A 25628-nucleotide genomic window follows, 5' to 3' on the forward strand; every position below is an offset into this window, starting at 1 on the left:
GCTTCCACTGCAGGGGGCATGGGTTCAATCCCTGGTTGGGGAACTAAGATCCCACATACCACATGGTGCGGCCAAAAAATATTTGTGTGTGTGTGTGCTGCTAAATCAAGCACTATTTTTGTTTGTTTGTTTATCCAGCTTTCATGAAAATGCATTGATTCCCTGCCATCTTCAGGTGGTTACCTGTTTGTTTTTATTTTATTTCTTTTTTTTGGCTGTGTTGGGTCTTCGTTGCTGCTTGAGGGCCTTCTCTAGTTGCAGTGAGCAGGGGCTACTCTTATTGCGGTGCGCGGGCCTCTCATTGCGGTGGCTTCTCTTGTTGCGGAGCACGGGCTCTAGGTGCACAGGCTTCAGTAGTTGTGGCACACGGGCTTGGTAGCTGTGGCTCGTGGGCTCTAGAGTGCAGGCTCAGTAGTTGTGGCACACGGGCTTAGTTGCTCCGCGGCATGTGAGATCTTCCTGGAACAGGGCTGTAACCCATGTCCCCTGCATTGGCAGGCGGATTCTTACCCACTGTGCTACCAGGGAAGTCCAGTAATCGTTTTTTTGGGTTTTTTTTACATCTTTATTGGAATATAATTGCTTTACAATGGTGTGCTAGTTTCTGCTTTATAACAAAGTGAATCATTTATACATATACATATGTTCCCATATCTCTTCCCTCTTGTGTCTCCTTCCCTCCCACAGTAATAGTTTTTTATTTGTTTTGTTCCCTTGCTTTTGTTTTCTTTAAGGAATTCTGATGTCTTGTATTGACCTTTTTTGCTTCCTCAACATTGGTTACTTTTTCTTGAATACTTTTCATTTCTTTTTGATTTTTAAGATTTCCACACTACCTTCTGTTCTTTTAAGGCATTATCTCTTGAGTTTATTTTCTTTTTTATTCCTTCTAGTTTATTTTTAAATTTCTGAAACTATCTTTTCTGATTGTTCCCTAAATTCTGTCACCTCATTTTCTTTTTGTTTTTTTTAGATATGGACCCTTTTTTTTTTTTAATGTATATATTTATTTATTTATGGCTGCATTGGGTCTTCGTTGCTGCGCACGGGCTTTCTCTAGTTGCGGCGAGCGGGGGCTTGTTGTGGAGCACAGGCTCTAGGCGTGCGGGCTCAGTAGTTGTGGCTCGCAGGCTCTAGAGTGCAGGCTCAGTAGTTGTGGCGTACGGGCTTAGTTGCTCCGCAGCATGTGGGATCTTCCCGGACCAGGGCTCGAACCCGTGTCCCCTGCATTGGCAGGCGGATTCTTAACCACTGCACCACCAGGGAAGCCCTGGACCATTTTTAAAGTCTTTATTGAATTTATTATAATATTGCTTCTGTTTTTTTTTTTTTTTTTTTTGATGTTTTGGTTTTTTGGCTGCAAGGCATGTGGGATCTTAGCTCCCTGACCAGGCATCAAACCTGAACTCCCTGCATTGGAAGGCAAAGTCATAACCACTGGACCACCAGGGAAGTCCCTGTCACCTCATTTTCTACTTCTAAAATTCTTATTCATGTTGTTCTTTCATATCTTGTAACATTTTCTTTTCCTTTTTTTAATATTTATTTATTTGGTTGTGTCAGTTCTTAATTGTGGCAGGCAGGCTCCTTAGTTGCGGCTCGCCGGCTCCTTAGTTGTGGCATGTGAACTCTTAGTTGTGGCCTGCATGTGGGATCTAGTTCCCTTACCAGGGATCAAATGCAGGCCCCCTTCATTGGGAGCACAGGGTCTTAACCACTTTGCCACCAGGGAAGTCCCTGTAACATTTTCTTAATGTCTTTTAGCACACTTTAAAATAGTAAGTTAAGATTTTTATCTGCCTTTTGGCCATGGCTTTCTGGCCCACTTTCATTGTCTGCCAGAGATGTGATTCTGCTCCTTGTTCTTTTTTTTTTCTAATAATAACTTTGGGATTTGACCTCAGTACTTTTCTACTGCTCGTGTTTATGTGAATGTAGTTTGCCTAAAGTTTATTAGGAGATTGCTTCAGATAGCTTTTCTAACTTCACAGAGCCCTGTGTTCTGTTATTTTCTTGTTCTGTCAAAAAATATGGTGGCTTGCTGAGATTTCGATCTTTATTGCCCTCTATCACTTTTTATCTGGACCTTCTCCTCCCTTGTCTCTGTTGTCCCTGTCCGGCTCACTATTGATTTTGTTCTCAGAAGTTTCTCCTCGTTGTGGGGCCCTGTGCTGGAAGGATGCCCTGGTAAATCAGCTTTGCAAGTTCATAGGTAGGGCTAGAATGTCTGGGCCCTTTTAGATCTTAACACTGACCCCTTGTATACCCTTACTCACCTATTCCTATTTTTAGCTGCTATTCTTAAATTTACCTGCTGTGCTTTCCATTGCCTGATTATTTTATGGTTTTCCTGTTCTTGGATCCAACAGGCAACCTCGTTGCTTCCTTCTGCTTCCCCCCACACACAGATGTCAGTAACACATAGATGTTGGGGTCTGCTCACTTGTATATTGGGGTTTGTGGGGATACCTTATCACCTCGTTTTGTTGTGCATATACATGGATTTTGGTTTTGGTATCTAGATTATTCTGTCTCTTTTTAAATGTGAGGATTCAGGTAGACCCACAAACTATGTTACCACCACTGTTTTCCCAGAATCTCCTGATTTATATGATGTTAATATAGGTTTGTCAGGTTTTTTCCTCTTTAGAAGGCAATTTCTTATGCTGGGAAATTGAAAAGAAAGAGAATTAAGAGCCATAAAAGCTGCTGTCCTCTTTATTAAATTTGAACTTTGCTCCCTTCTTAGCCCTTAAGGTTGGTATTATCATCGTAAGGAGTCATAGAAATTTGCCCTTTTTCTTTACATATGGTATACATTTGGTATGTATACATACTGTACATGCAGGTTTAACCATTACTTAAAATTTCAAATATGTAGGAAGAAGAAAGAAAACGTCAAGAGGAACTAGAACGCCAGCGTCGGGAAAGAAGATATATTTTGCCTGATGAGCCAGCCATTGTTGTACATCCAAACTGGGCTGCAAAAAGTGGCAAGTTTGATTGTAGCATCATGTCTTTGAGTGTTCTTTTGGACTACAGATTAGAGGATAATAAAGAACATTCATTTGAGGTAATGTTTTAAGTTTGAATTGGGATCCAAATAAAGTTCACACGTTGGTTAATATAGCTCTTAAATCTCTTTTGAGTGCCTCTTTCACTGTTTTTGTATTTTCCTTACAGTGTATTTTTTGGGGAAAGAACAACCAGATGATGTTCGCTACAGACTCACTTTTGCTTATTGCATTCCTGTGATATGGTTTAAATGTTCTTCTGGCCTCTCTATTTCCCATAAATTGATATTTGGACCTAAAGTCTCAATCCGGTTCAGGTTCAATTATTTTTTTTCCCAAGACTACATCACAGGTAGTGGTGTAGTGGTGTGTTCTTTTATCAGGATATTGGGAGACATACGATACAATAATCTCTAATTGCTTCTCTTGGGAATGTGGTAGCACTTTATTATTTACTCTAGAATTAAAATACCATTTAGTGGGATTGAAACTTTTACTTGTGATTGATTTAGGTGTAAGATAAAATAATTGATGTTTATATTTTCAACATGAATCTGTTTCTTTGTACCATTACTTTAGAATAGCTTTACAACAAACAGTTCATGTCATTTTTCAAAACAGTTGAAATGCACTTTCATCCCTAAGTAAGTGATTGCGTCATTCTTTAAACAAAACAATGTAAAATATCCCCAAATATCAGTTTTGTAAATAGCCTGTACAAAATTATAATTGTGTTCAATTATTGTATCTTATCAACATGTCTCACATTGTGTTATTTGATAAATTATATTGTAAAAATCAATCATACCTACTTGACCCAGGAGGCATTGGTAAGATAAAAATGAAGTGCTTAGACTAGAGACATTTGCAAACAAATACAGAGGACTACTGAGGCAATTAATAAACATGAAATTCATGTTTATTGGTCTTGGAATAAACTATGTTACAATATTAACATATTTATATTTTTTGAAACATTGATAATTCTGGTAAGCCAGTGACCTTAAACATTATATACAATGTGATTTTATTTTTATTACCAATTGCCATAAATTTAACTCTTAACAGTGCCTATCATGTAGTAATCATTCAAGAAGTAAATAAATGAACAAAAATAGTCTTTGGTATTACTGCTTAAAAAGTATATACTGTATACCTAACGGATGCTGTAAGAGGATGCCAAATTAATGCTGTTCGGTGGAAACAAGGTGATTTAGGAACAGCCCTCTGCTAGCAGAATGATCCTTTATTTTTCTTCCTCTCCACCTAACATACCCCCTTGGTTAGTTTCCTTTTAATCTATCATTAGAATGTAAGTCATTTTGGTATATGAATTTAAAAGAAATTATTACTAAGAAAAACCGTATATCAATAATAAATAAATTTTTGACTGATTTAATTTTAATGCTAGGTGTATCTTTGTCTTTCACTGCTTGTAGATGAAAAGAGATGTAGAATTAATACTTATCTTCTAGTTACTTCTCTAGGTTTCTTCCAAGCTAACACGTTTTAATTGCTTTTTTGTTTGTTTGTTTTTTGATTATTTATTTATTTTTGGCTGCATTGGGTTTTCATTGGTGCACATGGGCTTTCTCTAGTTGTGGCGAGCGGGGGCTTCTCTTGTTGCGGAGCACAGGCTCTAGGCGCACGGGCTTCAGTAGTTGTGGCACGTGAGCTCAGTAGTTGTGGCTTGCGGGCTCTAGAGCGCAGGCTCAGTAGTTGTGGTGCACAGGCTTGGTTGCTCCGCGGCATGTGGGATCTTCCCGGACCTGGGATCGAACCCTTGTCCCCTGCATTGGCAGGTGGATTCTTAACCACTGCACCACCAAGGAAGTCCCTTAATTGCTTTTTATTTGAGTAATAGAGATAGAAAAGTCTAAGAAAAATATGTGACTCTTGCTATTTACTTACACAAATGGAGATTTTATTTAATTTTTACATTAATGATTAAGAGAAAAGAATTCTCAACATCTTAATGGTCATTTTACTGATAATAGATTTCTTTTTATTTAAAATGTATAAGGATGGCATGAATGAAAGAAAAATAGATTGTAAGATCAATTATAGTTTTAATACATTGTATATTTCTTTCTGATCAGGAAAATAGTCTGATTGAAGTGTTTTACCAATTATACTGAACACATTGCCCAAAATTACATATTTTAGAACTGTTGTAACTATTTCAAGTTCTAGACCCTTTTAATCTGTTGAATGCAATTTCCTTAGATATATTTACATAGGGAATTCCCTGGCAGTCCAGTGGTTAGGACTCAGTGCTTTTACTGCCTGGGTCCAGGTTCAATCCCTGGTCGGGGAGTTAAGATATCCTACAAACCATGTGGCATGGCCAAAAGAAAGAAAGAAAAAAAGATATATTTACATAGGATATTTAGTATATAATTTTAGGTTCATGAATATATTAAAGCTAATTATCCCTGGATCCTTGCATAGTAATAATGCTTACTCCCTACTCAAGAGTTTGATTTGGTTTCCCCTGCGTGTAATGCTCTTCTGGGTATCTATTTAATGGCTCATTCCCCTTGCTGCCCTCACATCACTTTTCAAACGTCACTTGATCAAAAAGGCCATCTCTGGCTACACTCCCTTGTTACTCTCTGTGCTCTTATCCTGCTTGTTTTTCTTATAATTCAATGTTGATTTGATTATTCCACACTTTGTCCCACTAGATTGTTAGCTTATGAGAGTTGGGATTTTTATCTGCTTTCTTCACTGCTGTATCCCCAGTGCCAAGAACAGTCCCTGGTACATAGTAGGCATTTCATAAAAACTTGTTGAGTACACCTCATGATAAATGTATATGATAAAGTAATGCAGTTATTATTTTTTGTAATATTTGGCCCAAAGTATACCAAACATAGTATTTATATCTTCAGGAGAGTTTTTGAGGATTTTGAGGCTACTCAGCATCATTGACATCAATTATTATAATTTTATTGTTACTGCACATTAATTGTCAGATGTGACAGATTATCATTTGATAAATTACTGATTTGCTGGATTTGTTCAATATTTCTATTAAAGTTGGCTGGGTTACTGTTTGTCTTTTTATAGGTTTCATTATTTGCAGAGCTTTTCAATGAAATGCTTCAAAGAGATTTTGGCGTCAGAATATACAAATCATTATTGTCTCTTCCTGAGAAAGAGGATAAAAAAGAAAAGGAAAAGAAAAGCAAAAAAGATGAGAGAAAAGATAAAAAAGAAGAAAGAGATGATGAAACTGAGGAGCCAAAACCCAAAAGGAGAAAATCAGGCGATGATAAAGATAAAAAAGAAGATAGAGATGAAAGGAAGGTCTGTAAATATTTCCAGGACCAGCAACCGGGTTTAGTTTCTAATTAGTCTTCTGGAGTGTAACACATAACAATGAATTCCATCAGAATAGTAAAATGTAAAGGCCAAACTAAAAACTTTTAGTGTATTATTAGAAATTTAAGTCTTTGAATTAAGCCTATATAAGCATCTATAACTAGTTTTCTGGTACTTTATTCTTTAAGGTATATAGCATGATGGTTTGATTTATGTACATTGTGAATGGTAGTTTATTCTTAAAGTATATTATTGTTACAAGATATTTATAATGTGATACTATTTCAAGTAAATTTAGTCAATTTAATGTTTTTCTTTTAGTCATTTGATGTTTGGTGAGATCTTGCTTAATTTTAAGACATTTTAAATTACAGAAAGAAGATAAAAGAAAAGATGATTCTAAAGATGATGATGAAACTGAAGAAGATAATAATCAAGATGAATATGATCCAATGGAAGCAGAAGAAGCTGAGGATGAAGAAGATGGTATGATTCCAATTTATTTTCCCTTAGGATGAAAAATACAATTTTTGTTTGGGGACTTTGTATCACTGAAATCTATAATTATTTTTTAGACTAGAAACAGTAAAATATTCTCTAGTGAAAATATGTTAAGTATTGTTTTACTAATTTTTAGGTGAGAGGATTGTTTTAAGAAATGTTATTTTTAACTGTCATATGTTCCATATATAATTAATGGTAACTCAACTTGAGGGAAAAAAAATTTCCCAAACGTGGTGTTAAAATGTGTCATGAAAAGGTATAATAGTCTTCCTTGTTTCATAGAATATAATCTTCTTCAGAAAACTAATTAATTATGAAGACTGTCATACAAGCAAAAGAGTACATATAGCATATAGAGTTTAAAGACTAATAATAATAAGCACCTGTATACCTATCACCCATGTTTTAAATAACAAACTTACCAGTAGTAATGATACTCAAAATACTTTACAAGTCATAGATGCCAGCCCTAAAGTACTTATGGAGTACCACTGAGTACCTGTCAGTTTCCATGTAGATTTGGGACTTTTTTTATTATTATTTATTTATTTATTTATGGCTGTGTTGGGTCTTCATTTCTGTACGTGTGCTTTCTCTAGTTGCGGCGAGCCGGGGCCACTCTTCATCGCGGTGCGCGGGCCTCTCCCTGTCGCAGCCTCTCTTGTTGTGGAGCACAAGTTCCAGATGTGCAGGCTCAGTAGTTGTGGCTCACGGGCCTAGTTGCTCCGTGGCATGTGGGATCCTCCCAGACCAGGGCTCGAACCCGTGTTTCCTGCATTGGCAGGCAGATTCTCAACCACTGTGCCACTAGGGAAGCCCAGGGACTTTTTAACAAAAAAATTTTTTTTTTTTTTGCGGTACACGGGCCTCTCACTGCTGTGGCCTCTCCTGCTGCGGAGCACAGGCTCCAGACGCGCAGGCTCAGCGGCCATGGCTCACGGGCCCAGCCGCTCTGTGGCATGCAGGATCTTCCCAGACCGGGGCACGAATCTGTGTCCCCTGCATCGGCAGGCGGACTCTCAACCACTGTGCCACCAGGGAACTCCCCCAAATTTTTTTTTGAGGTGACAAAATCATAAGAGTTTTTTTGTTTTGGTAGTACATATCTTTGAGGATTATTACTACTTAAGGTGTTTTTGGTTTGCCTCTACATTTTTTCTTTCTACGGCAGCATTTTATTTTTCTTCTAATTGATGAAAATATTCAGACATAAAAGAAGTTGAGAGAATAGTGCATTGAATACCCTATATCCCACAGTTGATTCAGTAGTTAATATTTTATCTTATTTGTGTTGTCTGTGTGTTTGCATGTGTATGTTTCTGATCCATTTGAAAGTAGGAATTCAACTTGCCTAAGAAAATACATTCTCTTAATCACAATTCCATAATCACCCCTAAGAAAATTAACAATAATGTCATACACCATCTATTGATGCCATCTAATGTGTAGTCTTAATTGTTCTAATAATTCAGTAGCAGTGATATAATATGCATATATCAGTATTTATTTTATCTTCATTACCTGCTCTGCTCAATGAAGATTAGCCCTTTTTTCGGTTTTTTTGGCTGTGTTGGTTCTTCGTTGCTGCGCGTAGGCTTTCTCTAGTTGCGGTGAGAGGGGCTACTCTTCATTGTGGTGCACGGGCTTCTCATTGTGGTGGCTTCCCACTTTGTGGAGTGTGGGCTCTAGGCACGTGGGCTTCAGTAGTTGCAGCACGTGGGCTCAGTAGTTGTGGCTCGAGGGCTCTAGAGCGCAGGCTCAGTAGTTGTGACACACTGGCTTAGCTGCTCTGAGGCATGTGGGATCTTCCCGGACCAGGGCTCAAACCCATCTCCCCACGTTGGCAGGAGGATTCTTAACTGCAGCACCACCAGGGAAGTACCAAGATTAGCCTTTTTTACAGTCCCATTTTCTCTCCCCCATCCTCCCAGTATTGTTTTATCACTGCTTTTGTTAAATCACTGAACAGTGTTCTCATTATTTTATGTCAGAATGTCCTAGCTCTCATCCCTTAGTTGTCTTCTTTATTCCTTTTCTACCACATAACTCCCTTGTTGGTGGTCTCTTCCATTCTCCCAACTTTAAGTACAATCTGCATGTACTGACAGTTCTCAAATTTATATCTCAAGTCAGACTTCTCTTATTCTTCTATATCAGCTGCCTGTTTGTCATCTCCACTTAAGTTATCTGACATTTCAAGATAAACATGTCTAAAACTGAACTCCTGCTTTTCCTTTTCACCATAAAGAAAACAAACAAAAAAATCCTCTACCTTCTGCCTTCCCCACCTCTTTTGATGGCAATCCCATCCTTAGAGTTGTTCAAGCTAAAATCTAGGAGTCATCCTTGACTCTCTCTCTCTCTCTCTCTCTCTCTCTCTCTCTTTTCGTCACATTCCATTTCCAGTCTATCAAGAGGTCATATTGCCTCTATCTTCAAAATATAACCAGAATCAGACCATTTCTCAGCAGCGTCACTGATCTAACCTTAATCCAACCCATGTTGTTTCTTGCCTGGATTATTTTAATAGCCCCTTATACTGGTTTCCCTGCCTATCCCCTTCCTCTAAAGTCTCTTTTCAGTACAGTTGCCAGAATAACCTTTGTATAATTTAAGTCATTTATTTGTTCAAATTCTTACAGTTGTTCTCCATTTCACTCTATGAAAAAAGCCACAGTGTTTACAATGACCTGTAAGACCCTACCATATCAAGTCTTTAATTTTGTCTCTTACAACTCTTTGCACTTGTTCATTGCACCTCAGTCACTGGGACCTCCTTGAACCCATTATATATGTTCCTGTGTTAAGACCTTTGCATTGGCAGTTCCTTCTGCCTGCACACTCTCCTAGAGACCCACCTTGCTGACTCCCTCAACACCTTCAGTCTCTGTTCAGCTATCGCTTTCTCAGGGAGGTCTACTCTGCACCCTATTTAAAATTGCAGTCTCCTCCCCACCCCCACCAAAGTACACATTCCTGATGCCTCCTTATCCCCTTCTACTTATAGCGCTTATAACCTAGTCTACTCTACTGTTTACTTAGTTTACTTATTGTCTGTCTTCTTTCCACTTGAATATAAGCTCTTAATAAGAAAGAGATTTTTCTTTATTTTCTTTGCTGATATATATTGGAAGTTCCTAGAACAACCTAAATATCCAAATAGGCTCTAAATAGATATTTGTTGAACTAATACCATAAACTGCAAAGCCAAGTAGGGTGGTATGATTATAGTTTTGGGTTTTTTTTGGTTTCCTTGGTATTTCTAATTGATGCTTGCTTATGTTATCATTTTTCCCCATACTTTGCATCTCATTATCCAATCAAGTTTCCAGAAAACCACTTTTTTCCTCATGGAAAAATAGAATTTGTGGTTAAAAAATATATATATATATATATTTGTGTGTGTGTGTATATATAGTGCCAGTTAATGTCTAAAATGGTGTTGAATCTTCTTAGTAATCAGAGGAGCAAATAACAGTGAGGGTCTAATTTTTACCTGTCAAATTGATGAAACTTAAGTTTCTAATAAAAGGTAACATCAGTTTAACAGGGGTAAAGAGAAGATTACTTTCACTCTTGGGGTGAGTTTAAATTGTTGCACCTTCACTGGACAGAAGTTTGGAAATGTTAATTAACCATATCCTTTCAAATACCAACACGAATATTTATTTCATAATTATTTATAAAACAAAAAACTAAAATCAGTCTTAATATTCAACAATAGGGAATTATTTAAATGCATTTTGACATAGACATGCAATTAAATTCTGTGCAGTCATTGAAAAAGAAGTTAGAGGATAGTGATGCGGAAAAAGATTACCAAATGGTTTTTGTAGACATAGACAGCATGTTCCAGGATGAGCAAGGATTACTTGGATTGTTTTTTCGGCCGTGCTGTGCGGCATGTGGGATCTTAGTTCCTCGACCAGGGATGGAACCCGTGCCCCCTGCACTGGGAGCGTGGAATCTTAACTACTGGACCACCAGGGAAGTCCCTGGATTTTTTAAAAAATACTTTAAAAATATAGGTTTCAGGGGAGATGATTTTAAAAGTGACACCTTTCAAGTTAAATACTCAAAATAAGCTGGGTCATGTCTGTAAAATGTGAATAAATGAAAGGAGAGGTTTCTTAATCATTTCTTAACTGAGGAATCTGAGGCTCTTAGCACTAAATCAATTTACCCATGATAATAAAACTATAAAGCAGCTGAACCACTCTGTACTGTAGTTTATATATATATATATGAAATAGTTAGGTTCCAAGGACATATTATCTCTCTTTCTTTAAAACAGTTTATTTCTGTTCCAATACATATCACAAACTCACCCATTTTAAGTGTATATAATTTAGTTTAATAATTTAACAATTTAATAATTCCTAGTAACTACATAGAATTGTGAAACCATCACTACAATCCAGTTTTAGAACATTTGTCTATTTCCTTTTTTTAATAACAACTTGAGATATAATTCACATATCAACCAGTTCACCCATTTAAAAGTATACAGCTCAGTTTCTTTTGTTTTTGTTTTGTTTTAATATGTATTTGGGTGGTACGCCAGTCTTAGGTGTGGCACGTGGGGTCTTCGTTGCCGCATGCAGGATCTTTTAGTGCAGCATGCAGGATCTTTTTAGTTGCAGCTTGAGAACTCTTAGTTGCGGCATGTGGGATCTAGTTCCCTAACCAGGGATTGAACCCAAGCCCCCTGTATCAGGAGCATGGAGTCTTAGCCACTGAACCACCAGGGAAGTCCCAACTCACTGGTTTTTAATATATCCATCAGTCAATTTTAGAACATTTTCATTTCCACAAAAAGAAATCCTGTACTCATTAGCAGTCAGTCCCATTTCCCCCCCATCTCCTCAGCCCTAGGCAAGCACTAGTCAGCTTTCCATCTCTATAGATATTCTGGACATTTCATATATATAAATAGAATCATGCAGTATGCAATCTTTTGTGACTGGCTTCTTTTCACTTAGCATAATGTTATCAAGGTTCATGTGTGTTTTATCATGTATATTCTATTTAATATAAAGTTTTCTCTATATTGTTACTATTCGCGTACAACTTCTCACCTAAAGCAGTCTTTCCCAGAGTGTTCCAAAATATTAACAGGTATTAAGGTTAATAAAGTATACTGGGGTCAAATAAATTTGGGAAACTTGGGCTAAGCAAAGGTCTGCATGTTTTACTACAGAATTTCTTAGCTGCTTATGTATGTTGTGGATGTTCAAGAAGGGAATATAGGGCTTCCCTGGTGGCGCAGTGGTTGAGAGTCTGCCTGCTGATGCAGGGGACACGGGTTCGTGCCCCGGTCCGGGAAGATCCCACATGCCGTGGAGCGGCTAGGCCCGTGAGCCATGGCCGCTGACCCTGCGCGTCCGGAGCCTGTGCTCCGCAATGGGAGAGGCCACAACAGTGGGAGGCCCGCGTACCACAAAAAAAAAAAGAAGAAGAAGGGAATATAGTGTGAAATATTATAAATTTATGCTGTGTAATATTTCAAGGGCTAATTAACTCCTAGTGTTTACTGTATCTCCTATTTTATCAAGAAACCCTTTGTTACTTCGGGCTTTCTGATGGAGATCCATTTGAGAGATCCAGAAGCCTCTAGAAACAAAATTTCTCTTAAAATTGTTGACAGATCATTAAATATCGACAAAAAAGCTGTTTAGTTGTATATAATTCATGAAAGGATGATGTATTAGTTCACTAGGGCTACCATGAAAGGTACTTCAAACTGTTTAGCTCAAACAATAGAAATTTACTGTCTTCACAGTTCTGAAGGCCAAGTCTGAGATGAAGGAGTTAGCAGGGTTGGTTTCTTCTGAGGGCTGGGAGGAAGGGTCTGTTCCAAGCAGCTCTCCTCAGCTCTTGTAGATGGCCATCTTTTCCCTGTATTGTCACATCATCTTCTATCTGCATGTGTCTGTCTAAATTTCCCCTTTCTGTAAAGACAGCAGTCATTGTATTAGAGCTCACTCTAATAACCTCATTTTAACTTGATTATCTCTGTATAGATAGACCCTTTCTCCAAATAAGGCAACATTCTGAACTACTAGGGGCTTAGGACCTCAGCTTTGGAACTTTAGGGGATAACAGTTGAACCCGTAACAGATTTATTCTTCATTATTAGTTGAATAACAAGCTGTTAATGGTGCTTGACCTGAGGGCGATGGCTGAGGTCTTCAGGAACTGGGTAGCTTATGGATAGGTAAGAGAAAGGAGTTTACTTTTTGTCAGTTTTCTGTTTATTTATTAAGAATAATTTATCGAATTTCCTATCTTTTTTTAAAATTTATTTTATTTATTTTTGGCTGCGCTGGGTCTTCGTTGCTGTGCACGGACTTTCTCTAGTTGCGGCGAGCAGGGGCTACTCTTTGCGGTGCGCGGGCTTCTCATTGCAGTGGCTTCTCGTTGCAGAGCACACGCTCTAGGCGTGTGGGCTTCAGTAGTTGTGGCACGTGAGCTCAGTGGTTGTGGCATGTGGGCTCCAGAGCGCAGGCTCGGTAGTTGTGGCACATGGGCTTAGTTGCTCCGTGGCATGTGGGATCTTCCTGGACCAGGGCTCGAACTCGTGTCCCCTGCATTGGCAGGCAGATTCTGAACCACTGTGCCACCAGGGAAGCCCAAATTTCCTATCTTTTATCAAAGGACACATACATTAGTGTCAGCAAATCTGGGTATTAATACTGTTAGGTCTTCTTTATTAAGAACATTTCAATTCTCATATGTAGTTTTATTTTGCAATAATCCATCTGCAGTTAGTTTTACTATATTGGCTGTTTTTCCTTTTATCTTGTAGTAAATATTCTCTGCCCTGTTTTGTTTAAATTTATGTTTCAGTTTTTTGTATAAAATTCATTCATGTTTGGGAACTAATTCCCCCAAATATTTATTGAATTGAGTCCTTGTATTTGAATCAGTAAAGTCCATTTTTTTCTTCCCTGTAGTTTCTTTATAAATTTCTTCCTGTTCTTATTCTTTATAATTTTCTTATAAAACCCAAACTGTTTTTAGTCGTATAATGTTTCTTTGTTATTTTATCTTTTGAAAACTGATCAGTAATAGAAAAGTATTTTCAATCTGTACAGTAGTTGAAATTTTATCTATTAATGAGTCTTTTGCTGCTGTTGTATTTATTTTATAGATCGGGATGAGGAAGAAATAAACAAACGAGATGACAAAAGAGATATTAACAGATACTGCAAGGAGAGGCCCTCTAAAGATAAGGTATGTATTAAATACGGAAGTGTGTTTGACATACATTATTATGTTTAATGTGTACAACACAGTGATGTGACATTTCTGTATAATACTGTATTTTTTATAATATGATAATTTCCATTTCTTACATAATCCAGACTTATTAAACATAACTAAGTGATGAACTTTATTGATCCTTGTATATCTATATATTACCACTCATCAGAATTCAGTCGGTTGTATTTTGGTATTTGTGGTTTTGTCAGATAATCAGTATGTCTTACTTCTTTCTTCTCTATACATAAATCAGATCAATTCATTTTAGCTAAGATGAGGTAAAGATGTTTGCAGATTTTTGGTATTATATGGACACAGTCTAATTTTCTCACTTATCAGGGGTAAAAATTATGTACTGTATCTTCTGCATTTTCTTTAGGAAAAAGAAAAGACTCAGATGATCACAATTAACAGAGATCTATTAATGGCATTTGTTTATTTTGATCAAAGCCATTGTGGTTACCTTCTTGAAAAGGATTTGGAAGAAATACTTTATACTCTTGGACTGCATCTTTCTCGGGCTCAGGTAATCTATCTCGTGAATATTTAAAATTAAAAGCATGTTTAAGTAACTTTGTCTTTTTAGTACCTTTGACTTTTTGAAATATAAAAACAATACAGGGACTTCCCTGGTGGTCCAGTGGCTAAGACTCTGTGCTCCCAATGCAGGGGGCCCGGGTTCGATCCCTGGTCAGGGAACTAGATCCCACATGCCACAACTAAGACCCAGTGATGCAAAATAAATAAATAAATTTTTAAAAAAAGCAATACAGGCTTATAGTAATACAGTTAAGCAATACTGAAATAAATAAAGTAAAAGAAGTTAAAAGTCTCTTCCTCTAGTTCCACTCCTTTGGCCTAATATATAAACTTCTAGATCCTTTTGTAAGCAACTCATATGTGTATATATATGATAGTTCCAGTTTTATAAACAACACATGAAATCATTCTAAACATACTGATGGACAACTTTTTTTCATTTAATAATATATCATGGGCATTCTACCATGAAAATGGAAACCCATTTTGTTCTTTTTATTACTGCCTAGTATTCCATGGTGTAGATGTGCCTTTATTGCCTTAACTAGTCCCAGTTGCTAAATGGCTTTCATTTTTAGAATTACAAGCTATGCTTTAATAAACGTGTTTGTACGTATACTTTATGTATTGACGTTTTTATCAGTTAGACTTTTTTTTAACAATTTTTTTCAAGTGGTAATTTGATTTTAGGTTTATAGAGGAGACAGTTAAAAGTGTAAGTGCTCTAATTGAGTGGTAGTGGATACCTGAGATGCCATTGATGTTTATCATATGTGAAAATTAGAACACTGATGTTCAAGGAGAATCAAAAACTTATTTTCATCTTTTTAAATAACAGGTAAAGAAGCTTCTTAATAAAGTAGTACTCCGTGAATCTTGCTTTTACCGAAAATTAACGGACACCTCAAAAGATGAAGAAAATCATGAAGAATCTGAAGCATTGCAGGAAGATATGCTAGGTTTGAGTATATTATTTTAAGATCATGCCATTTTATAACCATATTATTAATTAAAGAAGAAAATAACGTAATAAAATATGGTATCTTTTAGGGACTTCCCTGGCGGTCCAGTGGTTAAGACTCCGTGCTTCCCCTGCAGGAGGCACGGGTTCAATCCCTGGTCAGGGAACTAAGATCCCACATGCTGTGTGGCGTGGCCAAAAGAATATGGTATCTTTTATATTATAGGAAACAGATTGTTACTTCCAACACCAATAGTAAAACAGGAATCAAAGGATATGGAAGAAAACGTTGGCCTTATTGTGTATAATGGTGCAATGGTTGATGTAGGAAGCCTCTTGCAAAAATTGGAAAAGAGTGAAAAAGTACGAGCTGAAGTGGAACAGAAGCTGCAGTTACTAGAAGAAAAGACAGGTAAGGAAAAGCATTGGAGATGAGGTACTTTTAACACTCTATTGGGATATATATGTGTACACACGTATATACATACCTATACTTGTGCATATCCATACCTTGTTTTAGTCTAGACACATAATGTAAGTTTACTTTTCACCATTTCTGTTAAAGGTTATAAAATTGCTTAGCTTTATAAGAATTAATCTTAGATCTTCATGTGCATTCTCAAGTTCGATTGTTGTTCTGTTGCATCCTTTTAATCCTCCCCTAGTGCCACTTAGTCTTCATTAGTTTCTGCTACTTTCTCTAGTCTGTACAATTATCTTAAAATGGAACTTGGATTTAGAAGTAATACTCTAGGTAAAACTTAATTTAAATGAAATGAGTTATTACAGTGTGTTTTATAACTATTAAAATTGACACTTGTGGCCAGTTTAAAGAATTATATACACTTTTTATTCTCCTAGCTTAAGTATTTTTAACCTCAGAGTTAAATTGGAAATTTTAAAGGGTAAGATGGTGAATTTGGTTTTGTTTTGTTTTGTTTTTTGACAGATGAAGATGAAAAAACCATATTAAATTTGGAGAATTCCAACAAAAACCTCTCTGGTGAACTCAGAGAAGTTAAAAAGGACCTTAGTCAGTTACAAGAAAACTTAAAGATTTCAGAAAACATGAATTTGCAATTTGAAAACCAGCTGAATAAGACAATCAGAAACTTATCCACAGTAATGGATGAGATCCACACTGTTCTTAAGAAGGTTAGCTGTTTTGTACCTTCAACATTTTCATAGTTTATTCCTTTTCTAAAAAGTCTATTTCTGGCAAATTTAATATTATTAAGCTCTTAGTGGCTTTTCTAACAGAAAATAGTGATAGCATTCTGTCCTTCATTAGATTAGTCAAAAGCAATTCCCCAAAGATGGTATTTTCCTAGAACTTACTTCAGATGTCAACATGATTTATTTGTCCAGACTTTTTTTTTTAATCTATTTTTGGCTGCATTGGGTCTTCATTCCTGCGTGTGGGCTTTCTCTAGTTGTGGCGAGTGGAGGCTACTCTTCATTGTAGTGTGGTGGCTTCTCTTATTGCGGAGCATGGGCCCTATGCATGCAGGGTTCAGTAGTTGCAGCATGCGGGGTTCAGTAGTTGCAGCACGCAGGCTCAGTAGTTGCAGCATGCAGGCCCTACAGCACATGGACTTCAGTAGTTGTGCACGGGCTAAGATGCTCTGCGGCATGTGGGATCTTCCCAGACCGGGTATCAAACCTGTGTCCTCTGCATTAGCAGGCAGATTCCTAACCACTACGCAACCAGGGAAATCCTGGTGTGCAGACTTCTTAAAAAGCAAGTTTCACTTGCATTTCTTTTAGAATCAGAGGTTGAGTTTGGACTTGAGGAAGAAAAGCCATTCACTTTTTGTGTGTGTGTGTGTGTGTGTGTGGTACACGGGCCTCTCACTGTTGTGGCCTCTCCTGTTGCGGAGCACAGGCTCCGGACACGCAGGCTCAGTGGCCATGGCTCATGGGCCCAGCCGCTCGGCGGCATGTGGGATCTTCCTGGACCGGGGCACGAACCCATGTCCCCTGTATTGGCAGGCAGACTCTCAACCACTGCGCCACCAGGGAAGCCCCATTCACTTCTTTTTTAAACCCATTTATTGGGCAGAGTTGAGAAACTTTTTGACACTATCAAAATTAATTTATTAGTACTCTTTGTCTCAAAAATATCTAGTAACTCAGTGCCCTTGTAAACTAACTTCAGTAATTGAGAGACCTTCCACCTCCTGGGTCTCACTCAGAGAACAAGAAGAAGAAAAAGAAAAACTACAGTGCAAGGAATATACTGCTGTTAGTAATATAGTCCTAAGAACCTCTAATTTCTTAGGATTTAGATGGCTTTCTCAAATACTAGAAGTCATTCTGCACAGAATTGAGAGATTTCTTTCCTACTCTCCCCTTCCCCCCACCCGGTTCAATTTTCCATAGATGGTGAAATGGGCTATCTGCAGTATCTCTGTTTAGTAATGATTATTATTTTTAAAGTTACATTTAAGAGAATTTAATAAAATATACTTTTCCTTTGTGTATTTTATAGGATAATGTGAAGAATGAAGATAAAGATCAGAAATCCAAGGAGAATGGTGCAAGTGTATGATACAATACATGTAGTGATGAAGAATGCTGATAAGTAATGTAATATATAAAATCATGATACAAGAATGTTTGAAAGTGATGCATGTTTGAATTTAGTAGTATAAATATCTGTTAGTTCAAATGATGTATAAAGTTTTATGAATGTGAGAGTCTTTGCTTTTGAAAATTGCTTGTAATTCCTGGCATCCAAATTATTAAACACTCCTTGAGTGAAATAATTTTGCATTGCAAAATGTTTTAGGATGAACTTTGTTATAGTTTTAACCCCAATAAAGTTCATCAGTTTAATTGACGGTAGTGTTCAATTACAAATCTCTTTTATTAAAAACCTAGACAGTTGTAATTTTATTTATAGAATTATCATTACTAGGGGTTTTTTTTTGTTTTTTTTTGTTTTTTTTTTGCTGTACGCGGGCCCGTCACTGTTGTGGCCTCTCCTGTTGTGGAGCACAGGCTCCGGACGCGCAGGCTCAGTGGCCATGGCTCACGGGCATGTGGGATCTTCCCGGACCGGGGCCCGAACCCGTGTCCCCTGCATCGGCAGGCGGACTCTCAACCGCTGCGCCCTCAGGGAAGCCCTCATTACTAGTTTTTTTTTAAAAATTTAGCCTTTTAAAATTTCAGTACGGGGCTTCCCTGGTGGTGCAGTGGTTAAGAATCCGCCTGCCAATGCTGGAGAGACAGGTTTGAGCCCTGGTCCGGGAAGATCCCACAGGCCGCAGAGCAACTAAGCCCATGCGCCACAACTACTGAGCCTGCACTCTAGAGCCTGCGAGCCAAAATTACTGAAGCCCGCATGCCTAGAGCCCATGCTGGGCAACAAGAGAAGCCACCACAATGAGAAGCCCGCGCACCACAACGAAGAATAGCCCCCCGCTCAACGCAACTAGAGAAAGCCCGCGGGCAGCAACGAAGATGCAATGCAGCCAAAAATAAATTTTAAAAAAAAATTTCAGTATGAATCATAAAATAGGATTCTGCTTAAAATTTGCAAGTTTTTTGGACCACACTTTTTTTTGTTACTTGTCCTAAAATCCTCTCCAATTTTCAGTCTCTAAAAACATTTATTAAAAATTTAACTCATCTAAACGACAGTACATCAAAAACTAAGAAAATAATTGTTAATTGCCATTGTTATTATATATGTTAGGCTTTACATAAAACACATAGTTTTGATGTTAATGTTAACTGCTTTCAATTAACTGTTCTAGTTTCCCAGAATAGCACCTATATTACTTTTAATTTTGAGGTTTTTTTTTTTTTTTTAATGCAGTATATGTCAAATGTACGGTCTAGTACCAAGCCAGTAGATGTCAGTATGATGCCTTAAGTTAAGCCTTCCTTAATTAAAAAGTTTGTTTTATTAGTCTGTGTATTTCCTTCAGAATTTTAGATACATAATAGTTTATTAACTATTGAGTGAAAAGGTAGGAAATGTGACATACTCTAAAGCAGTGGTTCTCAACAGGGGGTGCATTAGCCCCCAGAAGACGTTTAGCAGTGCCTGGAGACATCTGTACCCTTCCCACCAAGGTGAATGCCACTGGCATTAGGTGGTCGAGGCCAAGGACTTGGCTGAATCACCTGCTTTGCATGGGACGGCCCCCCGCAACAAAGGGTTGCCTAGCCCCATAAGTCAGTAGTGCCCCGCTGGAAAAACTCTGGTCTAAAGGAGTACAGGGTTAAAAATGACATGTCTTTGAGATAACACTAGTGGAAGCTGAATTGCATCTGTAGGAAATATCAGGTTTTCTGTATGTAAATAACCCTCCCTGGAACGTTTCACTGTCAGAGAATTATATAGTATATTAGGGTTTTTATATTTTATTTTGCTAGAATAATGATTTGGTGTTCCAAACGGGTTAATATGAGAATGTAAGTGCCCTGTTACATGTATCTTAAGCTGAATGGAATCCACGTAGCTCTTACTAAGAAATAGATTAAAATACTTAAAATTCTTTCAAACCAGTTTTTTTTCTTTTTACCTTAAGTTGCTCTTTCTGATTGTAATGGTTTGTTGAACTTCTCTGAGGTTGAATTACTGATTGACCCATAATTATACAGTTACTGTATAAATGTTTCTCTATCTTTTAGGTAAGATAAATCATTATAGGGTAGTTAGAAAGTTTTTTTCTCCGAGGAAAATCCTGGAGATAATCTTTTAACTAAAAGACAGTGAAGAATATAGTTCTTTAATACAGTATGATTTTTGAATGAGAAAAATCATTATAAAGTCTACCTGTCAGACTTATTTTTCCCAGAGATAGTTAAATGAGAATAATATTGGGAGAATGGAGAAAAAATATAAATCTTTCCATTATATTATTACTTAGAGGTAAATTAGAAGTGGAAAATGAGATGAGTAAGCTAGGGGGGAAAAACTACATATAGAATAATTGGTTTTAGTGAAAATGAGGTAAAGAGAACCTGTTTTTGTCTTTCTATAAACTGTTTTGGATTTTCATTCAGAAGTAAACATGCGGTCTGTTCTTATATTTTATCAGCTGACATTGACCAAACCAAAAAAAACTTAATCAGATAACAAAGTAGGTCTATGATAACATTTAATTTTGTTTTCCCATTTTTTTAATGTTCTGGATGCCTGTTTTTGTATTTCTAATACTCATTTAAGTCATTTTAAGACAATGAAATTTTAAGATTTTAATATTTCTTTCTGAATATTGCCTAAGTTGTAGAAAATTACTCCTCAAAATGTAACAGCACAAAAAAATCCTTTTTAAAGAGAATTACAGTGACACTTAGACTTTATATGTGTACAACTTTTCACTCTCAAAAGAAACATGTAAAGACCCTGAACCGGGTGGGCTGGGGTAAGTGGGACAGACTAGCTGATGCACTTTTCGTCTATCCTTTCTATGCACCCTAAAGGCTCACAGTACACTTCACGTGTTACCATACAACTGCACCTCACCCCTTGCACAAGTGCATGACGTGCGGAGAACAGTCTCCATCTGTTGTGTACCCCTGGGCAACTCATTCTCTCTTTATACCCTAAAAGTGGCCAGGATATGGAGTTGTACCTTTGCTAAGGGGTCAAGCTTTGGGGACTTTTGTCAAAGATGGACTCAGGAGGAAAGACACTTGAAGATGCTTTTACATTGGTAAATCTTAGTATTCATCTTCAGCACCAGTGGAGACATGAACTTGGACACAGGACCAAAGACCATGACAATTCCAAGAGTCTCAGTTCTCAGGTACCTCCCCTGTGCTTCAGCTGAGGGAAAAATCTCAGGTGCCTTTGTTTTGTGGGCCACGGGGTCTTAGCTGAGATCATGGGGACAAACAGCAGGGATTTGTGCCACAGTGACAGTTGTGTTGTGCCTTAATACAAAGGCAGTTACTTCTTTCTGGTCAGAAAAGCAGTATTTGTTAGAGGGCAAAAAAAAAAAGCTTGGAAATTTCTAATTTTCTGCTAAAGAAAGGCATTTGGAATACGTTAAACATGGATGAGTTTGCTTATTAAACTATGGGTGAGGACTTGCCTGGTGGCACAGTGGTTGAGAATCCACCTGCCAATGCAGGGGACACGGGTTCGAGCCCTGGTCTGGGAAGATCCCATGTGCTGCAGAGCAACTAAGCCCGTGCACCACAACTACTGAGCCTGCGCTCTGAGCCTGCGAGCCACAACTGCTGAAGCCCGTGTGCCTAGAACCCGTGCTCCGCAACAAGAGAAGCCACCGCAATGAGAAGCCCACGCTCGCCACAACTAGAGAAAGCCTGCGTGCAGCAACAAGACACAATGCAGCCAAATAATAAGGAAAGGAAGGAAGGGAGGGAGGAAAGAAGGAAGGAAAGAAAGAGATATTAGTTTCAGGAAGATGTAATAGACATACTTTCCTGTATTCTTCCCATTTAACAATAACTAAAAAACTCTGGGACACGTCCACACACCCATGTTCATCGCAGCATTCTCTATATTAGCTATAATAGTAGGAAAGTTGTTAAAAGTAAATCCTAAGAGTTCTCATCACAAGGAATAAAACTTTTTTTTATCTATATGAGATGAAGAATGTTAACTAAAATTATTGTGGTAATCATTTCACAATATATGCAAGTCGTCATGCTGTACACCTTAAATTAATACAGTGCTGTGTGTCAATTATATGTTAATAAAACTGGGGGAAATTTTTAAAATATATATATTAACAGGAATAAAAAACTCGATGACACAGCACTTCCACTCCTAGGTATATACCCAAGATAAATCAAAAGATATGTCCACACAAAAACTTGTTACATGAATGTTCACGGTAGCATTATTCATAATAGCCAGATTGACTGGTTCTCTTCCAGAAACAGTATCTCAAAGGTTAAAAATTCATCTCCTAGCAACATTTCCAACAGCCAGGTGAATGCCTCCTAAATTTGCAAAGCTGGTAAAAACCCTGGGATTAAATAACAGATGGATTTGGGAAATGGCATAAGTGCAGCCCAAGGCTAGTGTACTTTGTGCTTCAAAGAAGAATGGTTCAAAGTAGGTTTTAATTAAATATTTATGTTATAGCCAGAAATAGCAAGTGGTCTTTGTGTGGTCAGGGACTGGCTTTCAAAAGGTCTATCTATCTAAGAAAGAAAATGAATGGGCATTAAATATTTATTCTTTATATGTTAGAAGTAGATTCTGTTCTTTCCCTGCCTGAAGGAAGATAAAAAGACTAGAGATAGGCTTCCCTGGTGGCGCACTGGTTGAGAGTCCGCCTGCTGATGCAGGGGACACGGGTTTGTGCCCCATTCCGGGAGGATCCCACATGCCGCGGAGCGGCTGGGCCCGTGAGCCATGGCCGCTGAGCCTGCGCGACCGGAGCGTGTGCTCCGAGGCCACAACAGTGAGAGGCCCGCGTACCGCAAAAAAAAAAAAAAAAAAAGGGCTAGCGATAACCAGTGAGCTGCATTTGGAAATACAATCTTACAAAGACTAGGAGGCTAGGTTCAACTATTAAGTGGATATGAGGTTCTACTGAGGCCAAATAATATGAAATATTAAACCCTTTACCATTTAGCTGGGGACCACGAGGGAATAACTTTCCATTGTTTTGGGCTGAATTTTTTCACCTTTAGAATGGGAAAAATAACATGACAAATTTCTTTGCTGAAGCATAGGCTACTAACTGCTGTATTAATTTTCCAAACCCTTATATGACCCTTGCAAAAAATTTATCATAGCAAACTAAACCCAAGACAAGTTTATGTTTTTGATTTATCTTGAATCTGAAAATTTAGAATGATCATAAACCACACAGCGTGCAAATTCCTCATATTTTGTCTCTTTAGATGAGAAAGTTTTGAACTCCAAGATCAGTGTTGTAATAACTCTATATAACGGCTGCCTAGAGATCACATTTAAACTTGTACCCTGCTCTTTATGATGCTTCATTTGCCTGAATTGCTACAGCAATAGCACAGTATCAATTGTTATTGGACCAAAGGTAAAATTTGCACCTGATTTAGTAGCCCAGAGAATTTTTAGGGCAAAAGCCATGAAAACACAAATGCTAATTTTTAAAAAAGTGTTTAGAAAAAGTTCCATTCTGAAGTTAAATTAATCCCCCAAATTTGAGAATCCAGAACAAACTTCATGTGAAGAGGCACCATCTTAACCATGTTAACAATAATGAAACTGCAGTATTGCAGTAAAGGAGGAAAAGTGATTATATGGCATTCTTTGACGTTAGGTGCAGGGCACATGGGTTCTAAAACTGGTGAATTGGAAAGCCATCTGCCCTCGAGAGCAGATGTAAAACAATGCCAAGATCCAAATATTTAAAAGATGATTGAAATATCTAAACCTGGACTTCAAAATATTTTTAAAGTTTTTAAATAACTTAGTAAAGCTTAGCATAACTTAGTAAATATCTACTTAGAAAATACAAAGGGGGAAAACCCAATGAGAGATAACCCAGAAACTAGTTACCCCAGCAATGCCCACAATAAGATTTTTGTTACCTTTAGAAGGAGGCTCTCCTAACAGATTCATACACTTTATATGAACAAAATCTCAACGCGCAGTTTCACAACAGCTTAGGATCTCCTATAGAAAACACAAGGACTCTTTAAAAGCATTGGTTTTGCTTCCCATCTGGAGTTTACCTTTAAGCAAGAGTACTGCTGGAGCAATGCTGAATGTCTGGGAAAGCAAGAAGCTTGTGGATCATAGCTTTTACCTCCAGAGGCTTCAGTTTCCTAAGGTAGTCTTTATCTAGATGCAGACTGCTAGAGTTCCCAGGCAACCAAGAGCTAAACATGACCAAGCTCTAAAAAGAGAAAAAATTAACTGGAGTTGAAGGCTAAGCTTTAGGATAGCAGGGTTCTTACTTCATTCCAAATTCAGGTTTACCCTGGATTTGATTTTACTCAGTTTGAAATTAGGATGGCTCACACTAAAAAAAATATTAAATATATGAAAATGCTTAGATAGTTTTGATAAATAAACATCTGTAAAGCCACCTGAGGCAGTTGAGCCTGCGTTTCAGCCCTGCCTAGCTAGAAGTTTCAGATATCTTTAAACTGTAGATTTAGGCGCACCAGGTTTCTGATCTAATCCAAACTGCCTGACCTGTTTTGAGGCGTTACACCACTAGGTAGGATTTATCACTTTCATTGTCTTTAAATGTGGTGTGAACCCAAATGCCACCACCCTCACCAAACTCTAGTCTTCAATTAAAATCTGTGCAGATGAGCTACCTGGCTCCTGGCTTCCGCCTTCCTTGCAGAACCCGAGGCCCCAGCTCTGAATCCTGCCTCTATGGTTGGGATCCTGACAGTCTGCAAAATCCTCCCTTCTTTAGGGGCTGGACTCTGTATTCATGAGCTTGACACTGGTTGAGGTCTAATTCTAACTGATCAATTTCCCCTGGAACAAAGATTATAATCTGCCTAATTTTCAGTAATACTGACAAAGCCTGGAAGATTACCATCTTCGCACCCCCTTTGCTCTCCTACCCACCAGACGGAACTTTGGACCGTGAAGTCAGTCATTCCATATTAGTTAGATTATGTTCAATATCTGACACCTCACAAAGGAATTATATAGTCACATCAGTTTGAGGATGAGAAGTGAAAAAAAAAAAACTATAAAGACTGATCTAATTCAGTTGCTTAAGCAGTTGTGACCCTTCCCATAAACTATTTCAAAGTATATAGCTTCTCAAAGTGACTATGCTGCAGGTTCCTGGACTTGCTTTCAGTCATTCAACAAATATTTCAGTGTCTATCCATTGTAAAAATATTTACCAGTGGATTAATATTTACCCCTCCTGAGAAAGCCCAAAATGCTTAGAGATAATATCTCCAAGACAACAGCTACTTTTCTTGGAGTTTTGAAAATCACATATCAGCACTTTGTTATAAAGCAGAAATAAACACACCATTGTAAAGCAATTATACTCCAATAAAGATGTTAAAAAAAAAATCACATATCAGTAGGAAAAACTGCTCTCTGTGTATAC

At 37.7% G+C, this 25628-nt stretch overlaps 1 protein-coding gene across 2 annotated transcripts in view; it reads left to right on the forward strand.

Moving 5' to 3' along the window:
• The window catches only part of CCAR1 (cell division cycle and apoptosis regulator 1), a 55030-nt gene extending 34956 nt beyond the window's left edge, over nt 1-20074 (forward strand). For both annotated transcript variants that reach the window (XM_082673593.1, XM_082673592.1), the window contains exons 17-25: nt 2882-3073; nt 6087-6326; nt 6716-6827; nt 13999-14081; nt 14491-14637; nt 15490-15610; nt 15839-16024; nt 16562-16767; nt 18104-20074. In XM_082673593.1, the coding sequence (XP_082529719.1) occupies nt 2882-3073; nt 6087-6326; nt 6716-6827; nt 13999-14081; nt 14491-14637; nt 15490-15610; nt 15839-16024; nt 16562-16767; nt 18104-18163 (1347 nt within the window). In that variant the 3' untranslated portion in view covers nt 18164-20074. The remainder of the gene's footprint in view (nt 1-2881; nt 3074-6086; nt 6327-6715; nt 6828-13998; nt 14082-14490; nt 14638-15489; nt 15611-15838; nt 16025-16561; nt 16768-18103) is intronic.
• Nucleotides 20075-25628: the final 5554 nt, after the last annotated feature.

The sequence above is a fragment of the Grampus griseus genome (assembly GCF_964374135.1).
Source record: "Grampus griseus genome assembly, chromosome: 16".
Taxonomy (NCBI): domain Eukaryota; kingdom Metazoa; phylum Chordata; class Mammalia; order Artiodactyla; family Delphinidae; genus Grampus; species Grampus griseus.